This window comes from Cyprinus carpio, chromosome B22 (genome assembly GCF_018340385.1).
Source record: "Cyprinus carpio isolate SPL01 chromosome B22, ASM1834038v1, whole genome shotgun sequence".
Taxonomy (NCBI): domain Eukaryota; kingdom Metazoa; phylum Chordata; class Actinopteri; order Cypriniformes; family Cyprinidae; genus Cyprinus; species Cyprinus carpio.
Window position 1 is genome coordinate 28,271,801 of NC_056618.1, and position 21,201 is coordinate 28,293,001.

Below are 21,201 nucleotides of genomic sequence, written 5' to 3' on the forward strand. Positions count from 1 at the left end.
AGTGGCCAGCTGTGAATTGGTGCTCTGCATTTAACCCATCCAAAGTACACACACAGCAGTGAACACACACATACACACACCGTGAACACACACCTGGAGCAGTGGGCAGACATTTATGCTGCGGCGCCCGGGGAGCAGTTGGGGGTGTTCAGTGCCTCGCTCAAGGGCATTCCAGTCATGGTATTTCTGGCCCGAGACTCGAACCCACAACCTTAGGGTTAGGAGTCAAACTCTCTAACCACTAGGCCACGACTTCCCCAAATGCCCCAAGAGCTTCTGAAAATGTTTCAGTGGGACCACTGTCCTGCCCTTGAATGTATTCAAGCAAGCTAGTACCAACCGCACACGTTCTTCTGTGAGGCATGCTGTCTGTTCGACCTAACCAACTCCATACCGAGAAAAGAGATCCTCTGCATCGGGGAGAGTTTGCTCTTTTCCCAGTTGACCTGAAGGCCCAACAGGCTGAGGTGCAGGGGCACCAGGTCCACAATCATATAGATAGTTGAGTATGCGAACACCCTGCTCTTTGAGGGGAACAAGAGCTGCCTCCGCGACTTTCGTGAAGACACAGGGAGACAGCGACAGCCCAAAGGGCAGGACCTTGTACCGATATGCCCGTCCTTCGAATGCAAACCTCAGAAATTGTCTGTGGCAAGGAAGAATCGACACATGAAAGTATGCATCCTTCAGGTTGATCGCTGCAAAGCAATCTCGGGGACTGACGCACACGAAGATGCGTTTTTGCGTCAACATTTTGAATGGTTGCCAATGAAGGGCCTGCTCCAATAATCGGCGGTCCAAGATTGGCCGTAACCCACTTCCTTTTTTGGGTACAATGAAGTAAGGAGTGTAAAACCCCGACCTCATATCGGCTGGAGGAACCAGCTCTATCGCGTCCCTTGCCAGTAGGACTGAGATCTCCGCACGCAAGAAAGGAGCATTCATGTTGTGAAAGGGACGCCAATGAACTTTGGGGGATGCCGGGCGAACTGAATCGCATAGCCATAGCTGATGGTTCGCAGAAGCCAGCAAGATGGGCTGGGAGACACTGACCAGGCACCCAGAAACGGCCCTGCCGGGTGGAGGTGGTATTAGGACACAACTGCATCGCAACCAACCGCTCTACCGGGGGGACCCTTGTATTCCCCCTTGCTGCACCACCGTCAAGGGTGGTAAGGGAGGAGGAACCATGTGTTTGGGGAGGAGGAACCATCAAGCCGGTTTCTGGCAGTAAGAGCTCCTCATGCACTTCCGGGGAGAAAGGCATGGGGGCAGGGTGCCGAAAACCAGCGCGGGCCACCCCAAGAAACCAATCATCCAACCTTGAAGGCTCAGGACATGGTGGATTATTCCACTCGAGCCCTACCCTCTTGGCAGCCTGGGAAAGCATAGCTGTCATCTATGGATCCGATTCAGGCATTGCCACCATCCCGAAGGGCAGCAGAGCAGCTGAATCTTCTTTAGAGAGCTCTCCCTCCAATGTAGTGATTGACATCCGGTCGTCAGGAGGAGCACCGAAGGATACTGCTGGTACGCTCTTTGAAGAGGGCCCAGCACATTCCATTCGCCACACAACTGGATCGGCTGAAGTTAAAAAATCATAATGTGTTGTACTGAAGAAAACAAAGTCACCTACATCTTGGACGCCCTGGGGGTAAACCTATAAACATAAAATTTTTATTTTTGTGTGAACTATCCCTTTAACAATTGTTTATTGAAATGATAGAAAACAATTTTGATATAAATACCTCAATGATTTATAAGTGATAAATAATGTATCAACTAATAATTTATAAACCATCTATTAATTATCTGTTTGATTTTTTTCATGATTTGGTCATTTTTTAAGATAAAATAAGATAAAATATTATATTTATTGGGACTACTGTAAAGCCATAGTAAGTTATAATGGGATCTTCAAGCAGTGTTAGATTCTTTTTAAAGAAAACTTTCTGTATTTTTTGAACACATTCTGCACTGTACTTGGTTAACAAAAGTAAATTATTTAATTTTATTAATTTTTTTAAGGGGTTTGAACAGAGGGCAACAAACAAAACCACTGCTGTTGAAAACATATTTGTGTAATTTTACCTTTTACTCAAAACCTTATAGTTACTGTATTATGAAGAGACTCACTGTAGTTTCTTCAGTTTACAGTGTGGATCCTCCAGTACAGCAGAGAGCAGCTTCACTCCTGAGTCTCCTAGTTTATTATATCTCAGATCCAGTTCTGTCAGGTGTGAGGGGTTTGATCTCAGAGCTGAACTCAGAGCAGCACAGCCTTTCTGTGTAATACCACAGTAGGAAAGACTGCAGAGAAAATACAGAAAAACTAAAGATGAGTTAAGTTCATTCACCATTTATCACAGACCCATGAATGAGGTGTCAATTCGACCAGCTCACTGAGGAGAGGAGTGCTATATCTTTTCTAAGTGATTGGACCTACGATGTTCGCACAGAAGACGAAAAAGCAGGGAAAAAATCCCATAGATTTACAATGGCGTAATGTTCATGAATTTTAATCTCAACTGTCACTTTCTCTATCTCTCTCTCTCTCTCTCTCACACACACACACACAAACACACAAAGTCAAATGCACACGCACACACACACACACACACACACACAGGTGTTGCCAAGTCCGCGGTTTTCCGGTGTTGCCAAGTCTGCGGCTACATTAACACTGTTGCCGCGGGTTGTTTTTCATGTCCATGGGTTTAAGCGACCCCAATAACATGATATTTAGCCCCTAAAATGCTAATTTTACCAGGGGAACCCCACCAAAAATATGTATTTTACCCCAACATAATGCGATTTTTACTGGTGAATCCCCCTTGAAACTTGATTGGGCTAGTTTTGGGCTATTTTTGAGTAAAAATTGGGCGGGTTTTGTTGTGAAAACCTGGCAACCCTGAGACAAACACGCACACACACACACACACACACACACACACAAACACAAAAGCAGTCACACACACACACTTGCGTGCACACATACAGTCGCACGCAAACACACACATGCACTCACACACACACAATGTGAAATTTGAGTCTCACTCTGAACTGAGGTCATGGCTCTCAAATACGTAACATCAGCTGCTCAAAAATCCATCTAAGTGTGAGAGGTGCATTCAGTATAATCATTATATTTGATAATTTACAATTTGATTCTTAAAGGAATCGTTCACCCCAAAATGAAAATCGTTATAATTTACTTCCCTGCATTTTGTTCCTAACCTGTATGACCTTCTTTCTTCTGTGAAACACAACAGATGATATTTTGAATATTGTTGCAAACCAATGTTTTGGGATATCATTGCTTTCCATTGTGTGGACAAAAACATTTCTCAAAATATCTTCTCTTATGTTCCACAGAATAAAGTCATATTGTTTTGAAATGACTTGAAGACAACAGAGTTTTTTTTTTTTTTTTTGGATGAACTATCCCTTTAACATGAAATGTTTTTGTTTGGCAGTATTTTCACACAGATTTTGTGTTCAATAATATAATAACACCCACTCTAATTTCTTCAGTTTACAGTGTGGATCCTCCAGTAGAGCAGAGAGCAGCTTCATTCCTGAGTCTCCTGGTTTATTAAAGCTCAAATCCAGTTCTGTCAGGTGTGAGAGGTTTGATCTCAGAGCTGAAATCAGAGCAGCACAACCTTTCTGTGTAATATGACAGCTGGAAAGACTGCAGAGAAAATACAGAAAAAATAAATATGAGTTAAGTTCATTCAGTATTTATCACAGACCCATGAATGAGGTGTCAAATCGACCGGCTCACTGAGGAGAGGAGAGCTCTATATGTTCTAAGTGATCAGATCTACAATTTTCACACAGCGGACAAAAAAGCAGGGAAAAAAATCCCATAGATTTAGTTTGTTGGAGTGTTATTGATTTTGTGTCTAATCTGTCAGTATATATATATATCAGTTTATCACACACACAGACACGCAAACACACACACTCAAATAAACATTTTGTCTAATAATTAAATTATATTTATTAGATTGATTAGAATTATTAGATTGAATTAGAATTATTTTCATTTATTTCAACAAACTAGAATGTAACTTATAAGTGAATGATGATGATCCCAATCTAATATTTGTAATATCAGAGAGTCACAACCCTGTTCCTGAAGGCACCTCAACTTTGCACAGTTTGGATGAATCTCTCTTATCAATCATACTTGATTCAACACTTCAGGTCATTAGTAGAGCACTCTGTGTTGTTAGCTGTGTAGCGTGAACCAGACAAATTAAAGATTCGATCGGGAGCCTGGTTGAAACATGAGCCGAATTCCACAGAAAGGCAGGATGTTGTAAATCAACTCCCAGCACCACAGTCTGATAACCAACTAACTCTTTCAGAGAACAGCTTTCAACATTAACACCATTAGAACAATTATTGACAATTTCAATTCGAAGAAGAGATCGTCTAATTTGGGGCAAGTAATCGAAGAGAATGGACAGTCTGACCCTCACATGTAAAGCCATGAGAGTAAACAAGATCTTGGATTGACTTCCCCCCACCTAGCAAAACCAGACTGAAATTCCTAAGGAGACCTGTTAACCCCTCTGGTCTTCACAGGACATGTCCTTACTCCCCAGAATGGCACAGAGAATGCCTTCCAATGCATATATGCGCCAAAATGAACTCAAAAAAGACTTCTAAATGGATATCAGTCCATTGCTTAACTCCATTTTATACCTGTAACCCACACATTTGACTTTAATGTTTCTAATCACTTATTGTGTATGTCTTTTTTAAATAACTCTTGAATAGCTTAAGGGATCATATTCATGTTTAGTATGTGTGTGTTCAAATCTTCTTGCTTTGAAACGTTTCTGACCATCAGTTATTTGTCAAATGTATCATATTCTTGTTATAGGAATCATGTCCAAATTATACCCTGCAAGAGCGGGAAAATTCTGGCCACGTGCTTGATAAAATAACATATGATTTATGAATGGGTGGGACAAACATTGCAACACACCGAGAAAAGACAATATCTAATTGGTCAAGACAACATTTGAGGTGTGGCCAAAAGGCCAGTTTAAATACTCAGGACACCATCAAATTTTGCTTTTAGCTTTGAGCTTTCGTTTAGCTTTTGCTATCAGTCATGCCGGCTTTTAGCCTGCTTTTAGCTTTTGCTTTTAGCTTTAGCTTTTAGTCATGCTTTGTCATCACTTTTAGCGTTCTTCGAGCGCCGTTCCAGCGTGCTTCGGCCTGCACTGCTGCTACTTAGCCACAATGAGAAGAAACACCACCTAGTCTCGTCAAACTTTACTTCTTTTCTTTTCCGTTTGAGAGTTTCGTGTTCTGAGTTAAGTTTTGTGACGCTGTGTCTCCGAGTCTGACCTCGCGTGCCCGTCTGAAACTACAACCAGCCCACAACTCTGCATCTTCAGCCAACGCCCAACCATGGGCTTCCCAAGACGTCATTTCAACGACTACTGAACTTCCAGCCAATCAGCAACTTCGGGAAACCCCCTTTTCAGCGACAACAAAAGGGAACCCTGTTAAACAGGCAATGCAAGTAACCTCCAGACTCACATCTGTACTGGTGTTATCTAATATAATTTTAACCTCATTGAGGAACTCAGTGCGAGGGTTAATTAAGTGATTAAATGGTTGTTCATGTCTATGCAATTTCACGTATTGCTGTAAACTTGGGATTTCACATTTTCATTCTCTTAAACTCACTCTTTCCTAACGTTCTATCTTCCTGCAACTTGTGTGAATGTGTGAGTGTGTGTGCTTGTGTTAGATTAGTTTATATGTCTTAGATTTATCTAATAAAGCCTTATTTATATTGAAAAGAGAAGTATCTTGTGTTTTGTGCTCACAAGTTAATGTCTTAAACTGCCGATCTTGTTACTGTGCTAATTAATAGTGTTTTTCACTATACTTTGGATATTAATATCCAGCGCAGATTTGATGTTAAACGGCTCGTTCAGTGAATCGCTGGCCGTTTCAGTGATCAGCCGTGAAACAGTGATTCTGTTCAAATTCCCTTTAAAATCTTAAATGATTCCCTTTGAGCTAAATTGACCTGTTTCCCTTACAGCTGAGTTTGTCACATAAGAAAGACCTCAGAATATACAGAAACAGTGTAGAGAAACACAGGCCTACTGTATAAAATAAAGTAAATAAAACAAAGACACTGTATAATACTCACTCAATCTTTCTAGATGCTTTGATCACTGGCAGTAGCCTCAGAAGACATTCTTCTGATGGATCATATTTGCTCAGTTTAAACTCTTCCAGATCTTCTTCTGAGTTCAACAGCACAAACACCAAAGCTGACCACTGAGCAGCAGACAGTTTGACTCTAAAGAGTCGACTGTAATCTGTTCTGCTCAGGTATGTTTGGACTTCCTGCTCCAGTGAACGATCATTCAGTTCATTCAGACAGTGGAACAGATTGATGGATTTCTCTGGAGAGGGATTCTCCCTGATCTTCTGTTTGATGTATGCAGCTGTTTCCTGATTGCTCTGAGAGTTGCTTACTGTCTTTGTCAGGAGGCCTTGTAAGAGAGTCTTATTAGACTCTAGTGAGAGACCTAGAAGGAACCGGAGGAAAAGATCCCAGTGTCCGTTCTCACTCTGTAAGGCCTTGTCCACTTCTTTCTTTAGTAAACTGGTCATTGTTGACCTGAACACACTCCTCAGTCCTGTGTTTTGTTCAGCAAAGGACAACAGCTTGAATAATGCAGCAATAAACTCCTGAATACTCAGATGAACAAAGCTGTACACCTTCCCAAGATGCAGTCCAAACTCCTCTCTGAAGATCTGGGTACAAACTCCTGAGTACACTGACACTTCTCTGACATCAATGCCACTCTCTTTCAGGTCCTCCTCATAGAAGATCAGGTTCCCTTTTTCCAGCTGTTCAAAAGCCAGTTTTCCTAGAGACAGAATAGTATTTCTAGTCTGATCAGAATCAATTTCATATTTCCCATCATACTTCTGTGTCTTCAGTTTGGTCTGAAAGATCAGGAAGTGTGTGAACATCTGTGTGAGAGTCTTGGGAATCTCTGCACTCTCTGATTTACCCATCATCCTCTCCAGAACAGTGGCTGAAATCCAGCAGAAGACTGGGATGTGACACATGATGAACAGACTTCTTGTTGCTCGGATATGTGTGACGATTCTATCAGCCAGACTCTGATCATTTATTCTCTTCCTGAAATATTCCTCCTTCTGAGGGTCATTGAATCCTCGTATCTCTGTGACCTGGTGGACACACTCAGGAGGGATCTGATTGGCTGCTGCTGGTCGAGAGGTGATCCAGAGGAGAGCAGAAGGAAGTAGATTCCCCTTGATGAGGTTGGTCAGCAGCACATCCACTGAAGCTGATTCTGTCACATCAGACAAGCTCTGATTGTTTTTGAAATCTAGACATAGTCGACACTCATCCAGACCATCAAATATGAACATGACTTTATAGTCATCATAATCTGCTGACTTAAATTCTCTGGTTTCTGTGTGAAGGTAGTTTAGAAGATCCACAAGACTGAGATTTTTCTGTATCAAGTTCAGCTCCCTGAAAGGAAGTGGAAATATGAAATGAATGTCCTGATTGGCTTTTCCTTCAGCCCAGTCCAGAATGAACTTCTGCACAGAGACTGTTTTTCCAATTCCAGCGACTCCTTTAGTCAGCACAGTTCTGATGGTTTTGTCTTGTCCAGCTGAGGGTTTAAATATGTCATTGTAGTTGATTGGTGTCTCCTGTGTCTCTGGTCTCCTGGACACTGTCTCAATCTGTCTCACCTCATGTTCATTATTGACCTCTCCACTGCCTCCCTCTGTGATGTAGAGCTCTGTGTAGATCTCATTCAGACGTGTTGAGTCTCCATGATTGGACAGTCCTTCACTGATTCTCTGATATTTATCCTGTAGTCTGGATCTGAGTTTTTGTTGAGACACAGGCATCAGTTCTGAGATAAGGAAATAATTGTTGTTATTGGCAGAGCAATATTTTAGAAATGTATTTTTAGGTTTGATATGTAAGATATTATAATGTGTCATGACATTCAGGAACATTAGTGACTGAAGACAGAAGGTTGATAATAAAAACACAGGCTATAATCTGCTGATCCAGAGCTCTTACTGGTCTGTAGTGTGTTAGCGAGGTCTGTGTGTTTCATCTTCCTCAGGATGAGCAGTGTGATCTTCAGAAGCCCCTCTCTGACTCTGCTATGACCCTCATCAACATAACGGTCTCTTTCAGCGCATTCTGGGTAATCTGGACTCAGTAGTCTCTTAAAGCTTTTCAACTCACTCTTCATGACAGAGATGATTTTGTTCTCAATCTCCTGAAATTACAATGAATATTTAAACAATGAACCTGCATTCAGTCACCGAGAAGGTGAACCAAAGTATCAATACACAAGAGTCAAGCCTGAATTTATTTTGTAGTTTAGTCAAAGGCATGAATACTAATGAACATCGCTGAATAATAACTGTTAATAACTTCCACTGTATACTCACACATCAGTGTCTACAGATACTGAGGTTAAAAGAGGGAGTTTGACTGGATTAACTGTTTGCTAGATTGATGTTCATCTTTATGCAGAAGTCAGGTTACATATGGATTTAGCTTCTCTGCTTTAGTGGTCATTAATCTGCTTTATAGTGGACTACAAATTATCTTACGTGGATAGGAAAGTAAATGTGACTATTACAGAGAGGATTTCCCAGATTTCTCAATTTCTTAACACTTTTACCAAGAGAGTTATTGTGTTGGGATGGACACACACACTCTCTCTCTCTCTCTTACACACACACACACACACACACACACACACACACACACACACACACACACACACACACACGCATACGCAACACCACAAGTGCGCACGCACACACACACACTCAAACACGCGCGCACACACACACACATACACACACACACACACACACACACACAAATCCAACCTTGAAAATGGAGTCTAAGTTCTTCTTTGCTGTATGTGGTTCTGTTCCTTCCTGCTTTTGACTGTAGTTAAACAATTATTGAATATTTTTGTAAATATATATTAATGTTTTAAATACAGATAAGTAAATTAATGAATATCATATATATATATATATATATATATATATATATATATATATATATTTTATTTATTTATATATTTCTTATACTGTAAACTAAACAACACCTCAGATCAGCAGATGAGTCTCCCGAGCTGAAATTAATTGGATGTTTCACTGACGCGTCACTCTTCATGGACACACAGCTGTGTTCAGGAGATTCATTCTCACACAGACTGAAACACAACAGCAATAAAAACTGTTTCTGAAAATCTCACACTGCTCTGACTGAAACACCTTTACTCTTTCAACCCGCATTTAATGTTCATCTCTTCTCTTTCACTTGAGTACTGAAATATAGCAATGGGGAGGTTGTTTAATTTTAAAATATGCTTTTCATATTTCCTACATGATTAATTTATGTTTTTATTTATTCTGTAAGGATACAGAATTAGTCATGTTGAAGCTAAATAAAGTAGTTATGTGTTCTTCAGAACCCCACCCCTTTGAGAAGGAAACCGTTTCGAGCCCATCGCCATCTTGTCTCTTGCTGTGGATGGGATCTGAGCTCTACACAGAGGTAATTAAAACATGAAACTAAAATTATATTTAAAGCAGCCATTCAACATTTAAATGTGCACATTTTCATTTAGGTTTTATAAACTTGTCATATCAAACAACATTTTTTTAAAAGCAACATTTGTGCTAATGCTCAAATTAGCTAACGGAACATCATCTTTAGCCACGTCTAAAAATGATCATGTATATTAATGTTTTTTGAAATGTGTGTAATCTTTTTGTTTGTATGTAGACTAGATTAAATTTTGCGTCAGTATGAGAAACTGAACCGGACATTACCATTGTCAACCATTGTCAAGGTCTGCTGTCTATAATCAGTCTTTGTTGACCATAACTGCTTCTCATTATATTAAAGTTTACATTTCTCAGGATACAGATATAATGAAATTATTGATATTTCAGAGTAGTATTGAATTTATTTTTTAACTGTACATTCTCCAGGTTGCAGATGAAGCCCTCATCCCAGGATCCATTGAGGAGACAATGTCCATGACGGACCAGGGGACATCAGGATCATCAATAAGGGCCAGATAATCGTACAGGTATTTGGATAACTTGGCATTAGCTACTGCGAAAATCAACTGCCCACTTAACTGATGAAAGGGATAGTTCACCCAAAAAAGAAAATTCTGGTATCATTTACTCACCCTCAAGTTGTTCCAAACCTGTATACATTTCTTTGTTCTGGTGAAAACAAAAGAGGGTATTTTGAAGAATAACCGAACAGTTTTGGGTCACCATTGACTTCCATAGTATTTTTTCTACTACATGGAAATCAATGGTGATTGGTTTGTTCTCATATCTTCCTTTGTGTTCAGCAGAACAAAGAAATTTGTACAGGTTTGGAACAACTTGTGGCTGAGTAAATGATACCAGAATTTACATTTTTGGGTAAACTATCACTTGAAGTGTTCATTTGAGGAGTATAATGGTGGAGCTTTAAAATCACTTTCAAAGAAAGTGTACTTTTTTTTTATTTTAGTTATGCTGTGATTGTTCTTTTTGTGTACCTTAAGCAAGTTTTTTTTTTTAATCTGTTATTATTTTTTATCTGGTTTTATCATATATTTCATCATACTGCATATAGTGGATAAAGCTATCATTAAAACAAAACATGTATGTTAAATTAACATGAGATACCGTGACATAAAAAGCAAAAAAAAAAAAAAAAAAAAAAAACATAAAAAAATCATGTTAATTTGACAAACATAACATAAACGGAGATAAATTATGTTGAGAAAACATAACATAAATATGTGCAATCGATGTACATATTTTTTACGGTATTTAACATAAATTTTTTTGTTTTTTTTTTTTTTATTTTTTTTGTATTTTGTGGTTTGTTGTTAAATAGGTTTTAGTATTTTTTTTTTTTATTTTTATGTAATCTTCCCCGTGTGCCATTTTCATTCATGCATTATATAATAAAATAGACCAATACACACATATAGATACAGACAGACAAATAAACATCCAACAGCAACAGAGACACCTGGTGAATGTCAATAATGCACCACATCTGCAGTATATGTGATACTCATAATATCTCACCTGCGCTCAACAGAAGAGTCTTCCTCTCTGCAGAGATCTGAAAGATCCATCGGTTGGTTTTTCTTCATGAAAATGAAAATGTTATTGTAATATGCATTTATTGTTTCTGACCATTAAAAATGTGAAACATTTCAAGTTCTCTCACCTCTTGACTGTCTTTATCTATGTGTCACGTTCTTCAGAGAGATTCATTCTGAAGGCCATGGTTACGTCTAAAAGCAGATCCAGATTTTGATCCACAGAGTGAGCAATTAATCAGCAATTAATTTTCTCAAATCCACCTCTGTCTCAACAGTCAGTCCACAAAAATGACCTGCACACATGAAAAAAGATTTCATCTTGACATCATTTACACAGAATCAAATTATTCACAAATTGCGTAACAATTTCAGGCAAGCACTGTGTTAAAATGAAAGTAAAAGTGGAATCTGACAATTTACAGACTCTGTGTTTTATCTCCTAATGTCATTTAAACTACTTTCAAAATATCTGATACTGCTTATTGTTGTACTTCACTTTAAACCAGTCTGGATTGATTTTGGCTATCAAAGATGATTGTAAAATCATAATACTCACTTTGTTTTTCTTTCTTTATGTAGTTTACTTCCTCATATGACAAAACAGACCCAGCTGTAACAGTTTCACTTTCATGTGTCACCTGACAAGGAGTTTGAGTTTCTTAATGTTAAATTTCATTCTTTATTATTTAAAGTTTAGTTATAACCCCTGAATGTTTTTTCCTCAGAGGTGTACACGGGAGTGTTGTTTAACTGAATATATAAAGGCAGCTCCTTGTAAAATATCAAACTTATGGCTCTCTGTCAACTTCCTAATCACTTGCTCCCCTACAGGATAGGAGTGGAATATTTTAACAGTGTCAAGAATGCAGTTATTTTTTTATTTATTTTTTTTTTTTTATTTTTTTTTTTAGCAAAAAAAGCATTATTAATTAGGCTATAAGTTAAAAATGTAACCATTAAAAAAAAAAAAAAAACTATAAATAAAACCTATTGTGGCATGATGAGCTGGAAGGGTGGTTGGCAGCACTGAGCTGTGACTGGAATGGAGATGGCAGGAAATGATGACGTTTCGGGAAGTGAGATGGAAAGTGAAGGTTGGAATGCTGAAGGTTGGAAATTAGTATCCAGGAAAGGAAAAAGGAAATAATCTAGAGGAATCAGTAGTAACACGGATAGCGATGAGGAACAAACATTGCGGCAAGAAGGGAAAAACAGGAAGAAGTACAAGGTAATCATCAAATTTGAAACATCAGGCTCCCGAAATCCTTTAAAACTTACTGAAGAGTTAAAGACTAAGCTGGGCATCATTGAGCTGGCAAAATTACTATGAGACGGAAATCTGTCAGTGTTGTGCAAAAACAGCAAAAAAAAAAAAAAAAGTGTGACAAGGCTTTAGGATTAAAATCGATTATGGGGAAGACAGTGAAGTGTGTCCGATGGGAGGAGAGAAAAAGGGTGAAAGGAGTGATATATGGAGTACCAGTAGAAATGTCTGAAGAGGAGATAAAGAATAACATTATAGGTGTAAAAGTGATTCAAGTTAAGTGATTGCCGTTTGTTAGAAATGGGGTGAAAAGGGATAGCCTTTCGGTATTATTGCATTTTCAAGAAGACGTGTTACCGTCTAGAGTGAAGGTTGGGTTCTTGAGCTATATTGTAAAAAAATATGCAGCACCACCTATCAGATGTTATAAATGTCAAAGGTATGGACACGTAGCAGCGATCTGTAAAGGAAAACAAAGATGTGGGAAATGTGAAGGTGAACATCAGTATGGAGAATGTAGTGACAAGGATAAACTGAAATGCTGTAACTGTGGGGGCGAACATAGTGCTGGGTATGGAGGATGTGAAGCTAGGAAAAAAGCAGCTGAAGTGCAGAAAGTTAAAGTTGCAACAGGAATATCATATGCAGAAGCAATCAAAAGAGTAAAAAACTATAGGATCTGAAAACATAAATGTAGTGAAACTTCCTGAAAAAGAAATCCATCAGTGCAAACATAACAAAGATTCAACAGTGTTGAAACGCACAGAATTCTTGACCTTTATGGTAAATTGTTATGCACAAACTAGCAGCAGAACAGAAAGGATTAAGATAATCATTAGAGCAGCAGAGAAATACCTTAAAATAATAGATGTAACAGTAGACTGTTACAATAAGAAGTGCAAGGCGAGAGTACTGGAGTGAATTCTGTAATACTTTGGGAAGAGAAACTCAAATTTTGGATGTATGGGGAATGATAAGGGTAATGGGTGGTATTAGAAAGAATAGTAATATGCCTGCTTTATATAATGGAGAGGAAGTGGCAATAACTAATAAAGGAAAAGCAGAAATGTTGGCTAAAGTTTATGTAGCAACAATCACTTTCTGGGGAATAATTAACTCAAATGAAGTGAATATTCATGAGTCTATGAATATGATGTGCTTATTGCTTACAAATATTAACTTACCCAAAGAGGGAATATTTAATCATTTAAAGGTAATCTTTACTAGAATTAATGTAAGTTATCTAGACAATCTGTTCGTCCCGCGAACTGGATGCTAGACTCCCTTATCAAATATCAATAAAAATACCCTTCTTAAAAACTCCAAGAAATATTAATCTTTTGATCAGGAAGAACAATATTTTCTGTTTCTGTAGTATTTAGATTACTGAATAGTAATTACTAGAAAACAAAGCTTGTAGCTTAGATCACACGATTCAGGGACTTCGATCTTGATGAGCAATAAAACGGTTCAATTCAAGCAAATTATTGTATTTAATAAAAGCGGACTAAAGAGTACATAACTACAATTCACACAGAGTAAATATGAGTATATAGCAAACAAACAATACAGTTTAAACAAGATAATCAAACGAAAATAGTAAAAAGAGAGAGAGAGAGAAAGAGAGAGAGAGAAAGAGTTAGAGAGAAAGAGAGAGAGAGAGAAAAGAGAGAGAGAGAAAGAGAGAGAGAGAGAGAGGGAAGGCAGATCTCAGAGTGACAATTTTCAAACAGTTAACTTTGCGAGAGACTCCAAGTCATTGGGTAATTTCACAAAAGTGGAATAGCCTAGACAACCTTAAACAGCAATTTTTAAGTTGCGATATAAGAAAGTACTTGCTTTGATCTGGCTCTTGTGTGTAGCTGAGCTCAAATTGTCCGTTGTTGTAGCTTCTGCGTTGTCCGCTCCGGAGCTGGTGGTGCGTGAGTTCGTGGTTAACGCGAATGTAAACTTTGCCAAAAGATGATTAGACTTAAGTTCGTTTGGCTCGTGAGAACAATTGAACGAAGTCAAATATCAGAAGACAATAAAGAAAACTAAGATAAAACGAAAAAGTAAAGAACAAACGGAGGGACTTCTTGAGAAGTCCGATCGCGAACTGGGAAACCCCCCTCTCTCTCTGGCGGAATGCCACGAGCAAGGGTTTTCTTTTGTTTTTATTGAAAGTTTGGTTCACACCTATGTCACCTTATGAACCAATGAGGTGTGAGAAACTGAGGCGGGAAAAATCTTCTTTGTCTGCTGATTTCCGCCCACTGGTCTAATTCATGGCGATGACAAAATTACACATTTTTCCTCAGAAAGATTGTACTTCTGAAACAATGCATCTTTTTGTAATTTGCCGTTGAGATTCGTCACAGTCGGGTTTCTACGATCATACAGACACCATAAACTATAACTTTGCGAGTCAGGGATACAGAGATACTGAGTTGTTCCTAACTACAGGCATATAAAGTTTGATTAAACACACAGTAAACATTATATCTATTCCACTATATCACGTGAAGACATCTAAGCACATAAAGAGATACATTTAATACTTTTAGAGGTAGTTTATCAAAAGTGTTCATGTGTGAGCCAGAAATGCTCGTGTGGGGTGTGTGTGTGTGTGTGTGTGTGTCTGGAATGTCGTTGTGCTGTGACCAAAAGGGCGGGTGTTCTTTCCTTTGATGCTCACGAGAGTGTCTCTGGATCATCTCGAAGGTGTAATAAATGTCACGAGGGCTGGGATGTTGTTATCGACATCGCGGCGCCCGAGGGGGGGTTTTATGTTGGAGGATGTCGTAAAATCAAAAGTCCTTATCTTTTGTTTTTTTCGTTTTTTCGTTTTTTTTTAAGTTCTTCTCTCTGAGTGCAGGACGTGTTAGAGACTCAGGATTCATTAATATGAAACAGATGGTTGAATACCATCCGCTCATTAGTGTTACATTTATAAGGTACACAGTAATAGTAATCTAACAGAGGAAATTAGGAAGAGTAGAGAAATAGCTAAAAAATAATATCCTGAAATACTGGAGAAATGTAATTCAACAGAAAGCACACTGGATGTTGTATTTTCTTTATATGAATTTAAAAGAGCTATTAAAAGCACAAAAAAAGACATCTCCGGGAGAAGATGAGATATGTTATAGTATGATTGAGCATCTATCTGATGAAGCACTTAAAGTAATTTTAGAAGTATTAAATAAAGTGTGGATAACAGGCATATTACCCACTTCATGGAAACATTCAATCATTATTCCAATAAAGAAACCTGGGAAAGATCATTCTAAAGCAACTAGTTATAGACCTATAGCATTAACTTGAAATTTATGCAAACTCATGGAAAGAATGATAGTGAATAGGTTAATGTATTATATTGAAAAAAGAGATTTGTTTTCTCCACATCAAAGTGGTTTCCGTAGTGGAAAAAATACAATGGATGCAGTGGTATGTCTAGAGTCGGGAACATATAATTGGGTATTGGACTTTTTATATAATAGAACAATTCAAGTCCGGGTGGGAACAAGTCACTCGAACAAATATCAAATTGAAAATGGGATGCCACAGGGAAGTGTCTGTAGCCCGCTCCTGTTTAATATCATGATTAATGACATCTTCAGTCAGCTAGAAATTAGTATGAGAAGATCGATATATGCTGATGATGGTGCATTGTGGAAGAGAGGGCGGAATGTGAATTATACGGTTAATAAAATTCAGACAGCAATAAACTAAGTTGGAGATTGGGCTAAGAGATGGGGATTCAGATTATCGGTAGAAAAGACAAAGGTTATATGTTTCTCAAAAAAGAAGCATATTCCAGTAGAGTTGACATTATATCGCCAACCATTAAAGCAGGTGACTGAAATCAAGTTCTTGGGTGTATGGTTGGATGAGAAATTAGCATTCGTATTCATATAGAGAAGCTAGTGACCAAATGTAAGAAAACAATAAATATAATGAGATGTCTAGTAGGATGTGAGTGGGGTGCAAGTTTTAACTCACTAAGAAACATATTGTGGCCTTATAAGATCTGCAATAGACTATGGTTGCATAGTATATGGGTCCGCATGTGATACACTTTTAAAGAAAATTGATGCAGTATAAACTCAGGCACTTAGAATATGTTGTGGGGCGTTTAAAACATCCCCAGCTGCAACGCTGCAAGTAGAAGTGGGTGAAATGCCTTTAGCAGTGAGACGTCAACAGATGTCTATTGTATACTGGGTAACACTGAAAGGGCATAAGGAATCACACCCTACTAGAAATGTATTTCATGAGTGTTGGGAACATACTCAAGGAAATAATCGCAGTATAGGATGGACAGGTATGCAATTAGCCCAATCAATGGGGATGGATCAGAGGAATAGAGTGCCGAAGTTATGACGTCACTTTGTAGGCCAAAACGCAAAAGTGAGTTAGCATTTTAGCACTTCCGGTTCCCTCGCCCTAGAGTCTATGGTTTTTTTGAATGGGTTTTTGCTAAATCACCCGAAATAAGGTCTATGGTTAACAAAGCCTCTAAATATTTTCATGTTTTGATCTATGACATAAAACACACCAGTTATAACCTGCTTGTGATTTTTTTTTTTACTTTATTGTGTCTTAAAAACGGTGGTTGCTAACAAGTTGCTAAAAGGGACTACATCCTTTGGCGGGGACTTTAGACGTCATCATGACAAACAGGAAATCTCTCACTAGCCCGCGTTTCAGCCTCACGTTCTTAGAAGTTTACCTTTCAGTTAATATACATAACGTTATATATTTAGTCTTGTAAATTGTAGTTTTTCCAAATATTGTTGTATACAGAATTCTGTGATATTAAGGTTACCGATTACCAGTTTTTTATTTCTGTGGAGAGACTGTAGTTCGACAATGGTGTTTTGTTTTGTCCCGAGATGCAACCACAAGTCGTCGAATGAAAGATGCTCGTTTTACCGTTTTCCGTCCGATGTTACCCAGAGGAGACTCTGGGTTCGTGCCGTAAGGTAAGCTCACAGAACGATGATCTCCATGTGAACACCGTATTTACTGCCTTAATGTGGCCACAACGAAACATTAATGGTGCATATTGCTTAACACGCTAATGTTACTTTGATGGTCAGATGGAGTTAAAAAGGCTAGCAAGAATAAACCTTTTTCATAACCAAATCAACAGCTAAAATACCTTTGTCTTTCTCTTAAAATATCTAAAAGCTGGAGGTCAACATGGCGGCACGTTGATCGCACGCGTTTATCTGAGCTCTCACAGCATGCGGCAATTTCATTTTTAAACAGCCTCACATCGTTCTGAAACTGAATAAATACATATACGTTAGGTCACTGTAAACAACTCTACTACAAAATGACATCGCAAACAACAAAGAAAAAACATGGAAATCAAGACGAATCCAATGCCGAGCCTGCTAATCCTAATGCTAACATGGCACCTGAGGGTAAAGAAGTCAGCACAAATATGCTTACTGATAAAAATCAAGAGAGCAACATTATGAGTGCAATTACAAGCATGAGAGAAGACTTTTCAATCCAATTTACAGGAATCCTCTCAGCCATACAGGAGGTTAAACAAGAAGTTAAGGAATTTTCTGACAGACTATCAAACGCGGAACAACGTATCAGCAATACAGAAGACCAGGTGTCCGTTTTGCAAAATACCGTAGACACTCTTCAGCAACAGGAGAAACTTCTTGGAGTTAAATTGGAAAACCAGGAAAATCAAAGTCGTCGTAATAATGTGCGTCTCGTTGGCCTCCCTGAAGGCGCTGAAGGCTCAGATACGGTGGGTTTCCTTGAGAGATGGCTGCCTGAGGTACTGGGACCAGAGTCTTTTGCCAACCCGATAATCATTGAAAGAGCTCACCGCTTACAGGACCGCCGAGATCGGAACGCTCCCAGAATACTCATTATGCGCTTCTTGAATTCTAAGGATAAAGACAAAGTGTTGCAAGTCGTGCGGGCCAAAGGCAAGGTAACATATGACGAACGCGAATTAAAGATTTTTCAGGATATCGCCAGAGAAACACATCTGAATAGAAGGAAATTCTAAGAGGTGAAGCAACAGCTTAAAGCCATGGACATCCGATATGGAATAATTTTTCTGGCGAAGTTGCGCGTCACTCATGCGTCACTCATTTTTGAGAATCCAGCTGAGGTGGAAAATTTCATTCGCAACCTAAAGGATTCAAGCTCTTAATCCTTCAACCAAGAAGACCAAATACAGAAGAAAGGAACTGTCATGTAACTAAATATTTATAACTATATGTTTTTTACGTTTGGGACTGATAATGGATGGAAATATGATTGACAGTTCAAGTAACTTGGCTGATGGAATTCGGTGAGGTATTGGTCAGTGACTTCTAACTTTTCATATTTGAATTTAGTAGTTCTCTTTATTATAATTCGCTGAATATTGTTAACTTGATATAAGCTGTTTTTTTTCTTTGTGGTAATTTCAGTTTCTATTATAGGCTGTTCTATTTCTAATATGTTTAGCCACTTGTTTGTGGGAGTATATGACAGAGTTATGCTGCTCCTAGCGGGATCGGTGACACAAAGTGTTGAATCTTCAGTTAATGGGTGTGTACGGGTAAAGCACTGGCGAGTTCACGGAGCCAGTACTAAGAGAAGCATTCTTTTTATTTTATTTTTTTTTCAGTAACAGGGGCAATTGCATTTTACTGTAACAGGCTAGGGCACAATCTTGTAATAATAAACAGCTCTCGATTTAGGCACTAACACTGTAATGGGCTCCAATTCAGAACTAATAATTACATCATGGAATGTGAGAGGTTTGGGGAAACTAACTAAAGTAAAACAAGTAATGACCAGAATTAAACAACGTAATCCCTCAATTGTATTTTTACAAGAATGTCATATATCTTCAAATGACATGACACCAATACAAAGACGATGGAAAGGCCACATTTATTCAGCTTTATTTTCTTCTTACTCTAGGGGGGTTATGATCTTAATACACAAGTCAGTTCCTTTTCCAATATCCAAGGTTGTACAGGGCACAGCAGGACGTTACATAATAATTCAAGGATACATTCTTAATGAAAACATTATTTTGGCAAATGTGTATGGCACTAATACTGTTACAGTACAGATGGGTCAGAGACAGAAGATCACAGATAAGGTGGTATTTATTGACACAAGCAGAGGAGGTATGGTAAACAGTGGTATAACGGTGATTGCAGATAGTGAGTAAACTGATACTGTCGTTGTATTGATGTAGGGTGAAGGTCCTGGAAGTAGCAGAGGAGTGGAGATGTAGAGGGGTGGAGACACACACTCACGATCGACACTGGAGGTAACTGGGAATCACTGGAGACAGGCAAGTACAGCAATGGAAGTCCTTGAAGTTGGCAGGTAGGTAATTCTAGTTGCGAACGAGACCGGACAGTGACTGTGTGTGTGTGAGTGTCTTTTAAGTGTTGGTAGATGAGGTGCAGATGTGTGTGATCAGTACTCAGGTGAGGGAGTGCGCTGTGATTGGAAGGGGTTGGAGCCTGGCGTGTCTGTGACAGTTCCCCCCCCCCCCAGGAGGACCCCAGCATCATGGTGGTCTTCCTCTTCCTCAAGGGGCAGGTCTGTCGGGATGAGTTGCATGGAAGGTATCCAGTCAATTCGGGTCGAGTATGTCGTTGCGTGGAACCCATGAACGTTCCTCAGGACCATAACCTTCCCAGTCCACTAGGTACTTGAGTTGGCCACCACGGCGCCGGGAATCCAGGATTTCTCGAACCTCGTAAGCCGCTCTGTTGTCCAGGATGAGTGGAAGGGGAGCTTCAGCTGCGGCTATGCCAGGCTCTGTGGTGAGAGGAACAGAAGGATGGTAAGGCTTCAGGAGTGACACATGGAATGTGGGGTGAATGCGATATTCAGGTGGGAGTTGAAGCCTGTAAGTGACCGGGTTGATCTGCTCCATGATGGTGAATGGGCCAATGAACCTGGGACTCAGCTTACGGCATGGGAGACGCAGGCGGATGTCCCTGGTTGACAGCCAGACCTTCTGTCCTCGTTGATATGTTGGAGCTTCAGAGTGGCGAAGGTCGGCTGTCATTCTGCGTTTCCGTAGGGCCCGTTGTAACTGGTGGTGGGCTGAGTCCCAGACCCTCTCGCTCTCTCGGAACCAGTAGTCGACCGCTGGTACGTCCGAGGGTTCTCCAGACCAGGGAAATAGTGGAGGTTGGTAGCCAAGTACCCACTGGAACGGGGTGAGTCCGGTAGATGGTTGGCGCAGGGTGTTTTGTGCATACTCGGCCCACCCTAGGAACTGGTTCCAAGAGTCCTGTTGGCCGTGACAGAAGGTAAGGAGGAAGCGACCGATCTCTTGGATCTTCCTTTCCGTCTGCCCGTTCGACTGCGGATGGTATCCCGATGATAGGCTGACAGCTACACCTAGGAGTGAGTGAAAGGCTTTCCAGACCAGAGAGATGAATTGAGGTCCTCTGTCTGATACGATATCTTTGGGGATGCTAAAGTACCGGAAGATGTGATTGAACATGAGTTCAGCGGTCTCCATGGCAGTCGGTAGTCCCTTGAGAGGAATTAAACAGCAGGATTTAGAGAATCTATCCACTACCACAAATATACAGGTACAGTTTCCTGACATGGGAAGGTCAGTTACAAAATCTACCCCTAACTGTGACCATGGTCGGTTGGGAACGGGCAGAGGTAGGAGCTTGCCAAATGGTAGATGACGTGGGCTCTTCGAAATGGCGCATTCCTTACATCCTTGCACGTACCTTC

The 21,201-nt window shown here is 39.5% G+C and overlaps 2 protein-coding genes across 3 annotated transcripts in view; both read right to left on the minus strand.

The window, feature by feature from the left end:
- Positions 1 to 11,881, minus strand: part of LOC109056689 (NACHT, LRR and PYD domains-containing protein 3-like) — a 28,710-nt gene extending 16,829 nt beyond the window's left edge. The window contains exons 1-9 of one of the 2 annotated variants that reach the window (XM_042749630.1): positions 11,761 to 11,881; positions 11,330 to 11,497; positions 11,185 to 11,246; positions 9,183 to 9,290; positions 8,956 to 9,016; positions 8,126 to 8,330; positions 6,191 to 7,952; positions 3,521 to 3,694; positions 2,137 to 2,310 (exon numbers count right to left, since the gene is read on the minus strand). In XM_042749630.1, coding sequence (XP_042605564.1) covers positions 2,137 to 2,310; positions 3,521 to 3,694; positions 6,191 to 7,952; positions 8,126 to 8,330; positions 8,956 to 9,016; positions 9,183 to 9,290; positions 11,185 to 11,234 — 2,534 coding nt within the window. In that variant the 5' untranslated portion in view covers positions 11,235 to 11,246; positions 11,330 to 11,497; positions 11,761 to 11,881. The remainder of the gene's footprint in view (positions 1 to 2,136; positions 2,311 to 3,520; positions 3,695 to 6,190; positions 7,953 to 8,125; positions 8,331 to 8,955; positions 9,017 to 9,182; positions 9,291 to 11,184; positions 11,247 to 11,329; positions 11,498 to 11,760) is intronic. The other variant, XM_042749631.1, reaches the window with a different exon arrangement.
- The window catches only part of LOC109095006 (CD276 antigen homolog), a 467,477-nt gene that overhangs the window by 53,800 nt on the left and 392,476 nt on the right, over positions 1 to 21,201 (minus strand). The gene's annotated exons all lie outside the window — the stretch shown is intronic.